This window comes from Myotis davidii, unplaced genomic scaffold (genome assembly GCF_000327345.1).
Source record: "Myotis davidii unplaced genomic scaffold, ASM32734v1 scaffold1073, whole genome shotgun sequence".
In the NCBI taxonomy this organism is placed as follows: Eukaryota; Metazoa; Chordata; class Mammalia; order Chiroptera; family Vespertilionidae; genus Myotis; species Myotis davidii.
Genome location: NW_006285113.1, coordinates 760620 through 768625, shown reverse-complemented (window position 1 = coordinate 768625; position 8006 = coordinate 760620). Strand labels below are relative to the sequence as shown.

The following is an 8006-nucleotide window of genomic DNA, read 5'->3' as shown; positions in this document are numbered from 1 at the left end:
GGACGTGCTCATCTCCGAGTTCCAGCGGCTGCTCGGCTTCCAGCTCAACCCGGCCGGCTGCGCCTTCTTCCTGGACATGACCAACTGGTGAGCCGCCGCGCCGGCGTTGGCAGCGGCCTCGGGGCCCCGAGGGAGGGATTTTTTTATGGGAGAAATGTGGGGGCCGAGCAGGTTCCAGAGGGCGCACGGGGAGTGCTGGAGCCCACGGAAGGCAGGAGGGGCGGGAGAGAGATGGTGGGGAGGGTCCCGAGGCTCCGTGGAGTGTTAGGGGCCGTGGAACGCGGGGCGAGGGGCAAGACTTGAGCCTCGAGGCTGGCGTCTAGACTCGGAGGAAGAGGGCTTTGGTGTTGGCCGAGAGGAGCAAGCACAGGAAATCTGAATTTGGGGAGTGGAAAAAGAGCTTCGCGCGTGGAGTTAGGGGTGAGGAAGACGGGGATGAGGGGAAACTCCGAGGACGGGCTAGGTGCTGTGGAGGCACCTGGGGCGCGGGGAAGACTTGGGAATTAGGAGTTGAGAAGAACAGATGTGTGTGTGTGTGTGTGTGTGTGTGTGTGTGTGTGTCTTTCGGAAGAGTTGTGCCAGGGAGGTGTGTGGGGGGCGGGGGAAATCTACTAGCAGATTGGCTAGTGGAGAACTGGAAGTATCAGACCTGGGGCAGTGTCTGGGGAAAACTTTAGGAAAAGTGAAGGAAAGGCGTTTATCTTGGGGAAGGGGACCTTTTGAGGGGACCAGGGCCCTCTGCTCCCGAGTGCTGGCATGGGGAGCTCTGGGCTTATCCGAGAGAGAGCTGGGTCGGTAGGTATTTGAGGAGACGGAGGACTTGGCCCAGGCTGGGAACCAAGCGTTTGTAGCGCGGCGTCTCCTTGCAGAAGACTGGAATTGGGGCAGGAGACCATGGCGCTGAGACTGCAGGAGTGTTTCTTGGCTTTGGATGTAGCACTTGCTGTCTTTGATAAGCAAGGCTTCCTCCTGTTCTCTGAGGCGGGATGGTTGGGTTCACTCAGGGAGAGCGAGAAAGGGGAGGCCATTAGCCTTCCTTTGGAAAGATTTTAGGTAAAGCAGCTCATCTTTCTTTGGTCAAAAAGCCAGGGAATGGAATGCCCTTTGCTCTCTGTGTTGGACAGTCCCCTGACATGTGGAATCTTGTTTCCTTTGGCATCCCTGTACAACTAGCCTCCCCTTTATCCCATGCCCACTAAATGCCTCAGGCACTGCCAGAAAAAAAGAGGCTGTAAGCCTAGCCTTTATCCCATTCCTCATCTAGCCCTATCCGGAAAGATGCTCATCTCACTAATGATGGGAACCTGGTAGTTGTGACTGCAAAGGTGATGTGTGATTTATTTTTTTCCTGTGTAGCATCATTGGTCAGTTCTGTTATTTTAGCTTTAAAGTTGATTGTTATTGCAAGAGTGGGATTGAATTTCTAGATGCTTAGAAAACTCTGAGGCATTGAATGCAGGAGCTAGTCTTAAGAATTAAAGAAGCATTTGTCAGCACCACTTGTATCTTCTATATCTAGGGTGATCTCAAGCATGGACTGTAACCTCCAATACTTTTCTGAACACCAACCTATGATGTTTAAAGAGAGTGACAGGGATTACTGTAAACACTGAGAAGAGGTATTATTACACTGATGAAATTTAGAAATAAAGCTATCTTTAGGAGGGTTGCTCTCTTGCCTGCCTTCTTTCCCACCCGGCTCTTTTTCTTCCTTGTTTACACTAGTTCAGCCTAGGAAACTTGGCATATTGTTGCTGCCAGTTTGGTAGGGGAGGATCATTATTTCTCCCCACCCCCTTGTGAGTCGTACCATGTGAGTCAAACCCTGCCCTAAGAAATTAGTTTTTAGTTCTTTAGAGTCAGTATTTATTAGTAGAATTACTATGGCTACAAAACCAGTGTAATGAATTTTATATGCTTGAGGTGTGTGTGTGCTTAACAACTAAGATTGTTTGTTTTTAGGTGTTGTGAAAGATGAGGCCCAGTGTGGATGAGAAAACAACAAAAATCATAGCTGCATGATAAAATTTTATTTGAATTTTTAGAAAAGTTATTAGGCTCAAAGACACAGAGTGGCATATATTCGGATAAGATGTTATCTCTGTGTAAAATAAGGTATGGCACATTTCTGAACAAAGGAGTGAGCCATTAAAAAAATGTATTCTGATTTTAAAGCAGTTAGAAGTTAGTAGCTTCTTAGGAATCCAGGCAGTTAAGTGATAACTTAGCTTTAAGCCTCATTAGTTTTTGGTTGTAGAAGTCATGTTTTTTTATTTTCTTTGATTATAAAATGAAAAATCATTTGTGAACTGAAAGCAGTGAGGCTTGTTATTCTTTTCTAATGAAAGCAGTTAGCTCAATAATCCAATATTGTGTTTTTGATTCCTATGTTGACCTGGCTTACTCTGTCTTGTTAGACTTTTGTTTTAAACAAATACCCATCATAATTAGCAAAATCTAGTTAAAAAAAATACATGCATTGATGCATATTTGGTCAAAATACTTGTGTTTAAGTAAATCTCTAGAATCTAGAAATTTATTGTTTTTAAGTGTCATTTAATGTCTAACTGGGACCTGTTGAGATGGCCTAATACAGGTTGGCAAAATAGCTCTCAAACTGCTGTAGTTAACCTGTTGGGTTTAGGATAATTAACCTTCCTGTGACTTCATAAAGTGCCTCTTTCTGGTTGTAATAAATAACTACCATTCAGTTGTTTGATGACTGTTAAAAAATAATGTGGAAAATTAAAAAAAGTATTTTAAGCCCTGGCTGGGTGTCTCGGTTGGAGAGTCATCCCATACACCAAAAATGGTGCCGGTTGCCCTAGAATTTTGGCTCAGTGAATAGAGCATCGGCACTTGGACTAAAGGATCGAGGGTTCCATGCTAGTCAAGGGCATGTACCTCAGTTGCAGGTTGCAGGCTCAATCCCCAGCCCTGGTCAGAATGCCTGTGGAGGCAACCAATCGATGTGGCTCTCTCACATTGATGTTTCTCTCTCTCCCCACCCCTTCTACTTTCTCTGAAAATCAACGGAAAAATATCTTCCAGTGAAGATTAACAAAAAACAAAACAAACAAACAAAAAAAACCATGTTGCCTGTTGACCCCCTGTTGGGGATGTTTCTCTCTTTCTCTCCCTTCCTTTCTAAAAAAATCAATGGAAAACATACCCTTGGGTGAGAATTTAAAAAAAAAACACATTTTTTTAAAATGAAGGTCTTGAGTATCCTAAAATGAGTTGGAAAGACTGTTTTTGTTTTCCAAAGTAAGATTTTTTTTTTTTTTTGGTTTGTAATAACTTTCTAAGAAGCTGTTGAAAAACTGGTTTAAATGGAATGTTTTGGCCTTATTAATTTTCTACCCTGTAAGCACAGATTTTTTTTTTTTTTTTTTTGCTTAGTTTTAGGTTGGGTGTGCATTATGTAATTTCTCCTTATTTATTTTAGAAGCAAGTATCATTTCAGTTTAAGCATTTTTATAGTGTGTATATTTGAGCTGGCAGCCATGCTGCTGGAAATGGGTGGAATTGCCTCTAACAAAAGTAGTCAATTTTCAATTCCCAATTTATGAGTGCATAAAATGAATAAATGGTGTAGTGAAAAAACAGTATCTGAAGCCAAACTGAAATGACTTGTAGATTAGTATATCTTTTTATAGCTGGAATATTTGTTTTCATTGAATTTATTGGGGTGACATTGGTTAATAAAATTATATAGGTTTCAAGTGTGTAATTCTATAATACATCATCTGTATATTGTGTATTCACCACCGTAAGTCAAGTCTCTCTTCATCACCATTTATCACCCACACTCTTCTACCTCCCCCCACTCTGTAGGTGGAATATCTTGCAGTGATACTATTGGGCTGTGAATATAGAACCTGGATTTCTAAAATTGGAAGTTGGTTTAAGAGTTTCTGTAGTTCATTCCAGTTTCTCCTGCAGTATTGCATGTAACCCTTCCAAGAGAGCTTATTCTTGTGTCTCTGAGGGCAGAAATTTGTATGATATCCTATAGTGTTTAATTACTTTTCTAGTTAGAATTATGTCAAAACTTAAGTCTCTCTTACTGCAATTTAAGCTTTTTTTATTTGCTTATATCCACTTTAGAGATGGAGAATATCTAGTGAACATTACCCTTAAGGGGCTAGAAAGCTTCTATTCAAATCACTAAAAGTTTTCAACCATTTGTAATTTAAACACATTTAATTTAATGGCTTCTCATCCTTTAAGGTAGTCTAATACATTTATATATTTTTTTCAGGGTTAACTAACAAGAGTCAGAGGAGAGTTTACATATGATTTTTAAAAAGTTGTGGTAAAATATACATAACAAAATATCATTTTAACCAATTTTAAGTTCATTGTTAAGTAATGTAACCAAGCCCTGGCTGTTTTGGCTCAGGGGATGGAGTGTCAGCCTGCGGACTGGGGGGTGGGGGGGTGGAGCGGGTGTCCCAGGTTCTGTTCCTGGGGCCTATGCGCGGGTTGCTGGATGGATCCCTGGTGGGGGTTGTGCGGGAGGTGGCTGATCAGTGATTCTCTCTCATCATTGATGTCTCTGTCTCTTTCTCCCTCTCCCTCCCTCTCTGAAGTCAATGAAAATATATTTTAAAAAACATTTTAAATTTCCTTCTGGCCTGATTGTGAAAACAATCAGTTTTCTCTGTTACGCTTTTTTAATTGTTTATTGATTGTAGAAAGAGTGAAAGAAAGAACGTTGCTTTGTTGTGCATTCATTGGTTGCTTCTTGTATGTGCCCTGACCAGAGATTGAACCTGAAACCTTGGCGTATCGGGATGACACTAACCGATTGAGGAACCCAGCCAGGGCTCTGTTATGTTTTTCTTTCTTTTTTTTTTAGTTCTCATCCAAGGATATTTTTCCATTGATTTTTTTAGAGAGAGAGGAAGAGAGAGGGAAAGACAGAGAAATATCGATGTGAGAGAAACGTCAATTGGTTGCCTCCTGCATGCGCCCAACCAGGCCTGTGTTGGCAAGGAGCCTGCAACCGAGGTATGTGCTCTTGACCAGAATAGAACCCGGGACCCTTGGGTCTATAGGCCAATGCTCTATCCACTGAGCCAAACTGGTTAGGCTTTTTTTTTTTTTTTAAATCTTTATTGTTGAGAGTATTATAGATGTCCCCCCTCTTCCCCCTCATTGCTCCCTTTCACCCAGTTCCCGCACAGCCCCAGGCCTCCACTACCCTATTGTCTGTGTCCATAGGTAATGCATACATGCACATATGATCTTTATTTAATCTCTTCCCACCCCAACCCCCCTTCCCTCTGAGAATCGTCAGTCTGTTCCATTTCCATGCCTCTGATTCTACTTTATTCACCAGATTATTCTGTTAAATAGATATCTTATTCATTTATTTTGATTTTTAGATTCAGTTGTTGATAGGTATGTATTTGTAGCCATTTTTTTGTTTATATTTTTGATCTTTTTCTTCTTAAAGAATACCCTTCAACATTTCATATAATATTGGTTTGGTGGTAATGAACCCCTTTAGCTTTTTCTTGTCTGTGAAGCTCTTTATCTGACCTTCAATTCTAAATGATAGCTTCGCTGGGTAGGGTAATCTTGGTTGTAGGGTCCTTGTTATTCATCACTTTGACTATTTCTTGCCACTCCCTTCTGGCTTGCAAAATTTCTGTTGAGAAATCAGCTGACAGTCATATGGGCACTCACATGCTTTTAAGATTCTCTCTTTGTCTTTTGCCCTTGGCATTTTAATTATGATGTGTCTTGGTGTGGTCCTCTTTGCGTTCCTCTGGTTTGGGAGTCTACACTTCCTGGACTTGTAAGTCTGTTTCTTTTACCAGATAGTGGAAGTTTTCTGTCATTATTCGTCAGATAGCTTTTCAATATCTTGCTCTTTCTCTTCTTCTTCTGGCATCCCCATAATGTGAATGTTGGTACTCTTGAAGCTGTCCCAGAGGCTCCTTACACTGTCTTCATATTTTTGGATTCTTTTTTCTCTTTTGATTGGGTGTATTTTGCTTCCTCATATTCCAAATCGTTGATTTGATTCTCAGAATCCTCTACTGTTGAATCCCTGTAAATTATTAATTTCAGTTCAAACATGTCAAACTCACAGCATGTGGCCTGCCTGCCATGAGTTTGACATGGTTGTTTCAGTTAGTGTATGCTTAGTTTCTAACTGGTTCTTTTTCATGTCTTTGACATTCTCACTAATATTCTTGTAAGTCTCACTAAGTCCCTTGAAGCTCTCATTAAGATCCTTGAGCAACCTTGAACTCTGTATTGAGTAGTTTGCTTGCTTCCATTTCATTTAGATCTTTTTTTGGAAATTTCTCCTGTTCCTTCATTTGTGACATGTGTCTTTGTCTCTGCATTTTTTTTGTTCTTTCAGCTTTGACATATTTCTTTGTCTCTGCATTTTGGTGGCTTCCCTGTGTGTGTGTGTGTGTGTGTGTTGTGTTTTTTTTGTATTAGGTAGAGCTATTATGCCTCCTGGAATTGGTAGATTTGCCTTGGTGTGGTCCAGTGGCTCAGCTTCCCCAGTTACCTGAGCTGGGCACTTTAGGTGTGCCCCTGTGTGGGCTGTGTGTACAATCTTGTAGTTGAGCCTTGATTGCTGTTGTCATCACTGGGAGGTGACCTCCAAGTCAATTGATTGTGAGGAATAGCTGTGACTAAAGTGGAAGAGCTATTGTGTAGGAGACACCCTCTTGGAGCAGGACTTGCTTCAGTAGGGTTTTTGGTGCTCACTGAGTCTGCCCCTTGAGTGTGTCGCTTGTGGATGTGTAGAACTGTAATCCAGTATGGTCTGATGTTGTCTAGCCATTGTACTGGCTCTGGGGCCACCTGGCAGGAACTACAGAGAGATCTGCAGATGTTTGCTACTTGTGTCAGGCTAGGAAGTGCCCAGGTGAGGCCCGCTGTGAAGTAAGGCGCAGGCTGGTGCTAGTGCCAGGTCTTGGGCCTCTTACTGAAGATTGGGACACGCTGACGCCAGCTGCTGCTTGTTTGATTTTAGGAAAGTCTGAAGCCTGAGCCAGGACAGACCATTCATATGGAAAAGCAGTTGCAAACAGCTTGGGTGGTGCTGCAAGTTGGTGGGGTCTAGGGAATCACCAGGGTGGAGTGAACAGTGTGAGATATGCTGATGGAAACTCAGATATGGCTGCCAGTGAGCTCTGCGAATGGGGGAGGTCCCAGCATAGGAACAGTGACCCCTCTGAGCACCCCCGTCTGGGAGAATACAGCCCCTGAGTTCCTGCCCTTGTGCCAGACAATCCAGTAGTTCCTCCTCATATGTCCCTGGTTCTCCCAAGGCCCCCCAGCACTGGAGCTCAGAGGGAGTGGAACTGTGTAAGTTTGTTTACTGACCCTTTAAGAGGAACTGCCTGAGACTCCAGTAGCCTCTGTGTCACTCACCCACAATCTCCGCTGGTTTTTACAGCCCCAAGTTATGCGTACTTCTCTTCCCAGCACTGGTACCCTGGGCTGAGGGGTCTGGTGTGGGGCTGGCACCCGTTGCTCCACATTGGAGGCCTCTGCAGCTGAGATATCCCTCCTGATTAAAAAACGCCAAATGTGAGTGTTGGACCAAGCAGTTCTGTGCCTCTGCCCCTCCTACCAGTCTCAGTGTGCTTTCTTCTTTACTTCTCTAGTTGCAAGATTTCCATTCAGCCAGATTTCAGGTGGTTCTGAATGATGGTTGTTCTGTATTTTAGTTTGTAATTTTGATGTGATTGTGGGAGGTGGCAAGTACCAGCTTTTACCTACGCCGCCATCTTGGTTCGTTCTGTCTCTGTTATGTTTTTAAAGTGAGTTGTACTTTAGCATTTATGACGAGAGGCAAATACAGGCTGAGACGGCGCCTGGGAAGCCGAGAAAAATACCACATGATCTCACTCATTTATGGATAATAAGGACCATTATAGACTGATGAACAAAAATGGATACAGAGGTAGAGCAGCATTGAGCAGACTGTCAAACTACAGTGGGAAGCCTGGGGAGGATTGGAGGTG

The 8006-nt window shown here is 42.9% G+C and overlaps 1 protein-coding gene across 1 annotated transcript in view; it reads left to right on the top strand.

The window, feature by feature from the left end:
- The first annotated feature begins 6 nt into the window (after positions 1–6).
- Positions 7–8006, top strand: part of LOC102759062 (chromosome unknown open reading frame, human C6orf106) — a 92087-nt gene continuing 84087 nt past the window's right edge. Inside the window, exon 1 of the mRNA XM_006755607.2 lies at positions 7–87. Within this exon, the coding sequence (XP_006755670.2) occupies positions 77–87 (11 nt within the window). The 5' untranslated portion in view covers positions 7–76. The remainder of the gene's footprint in view (positions 88–8006) is intronic.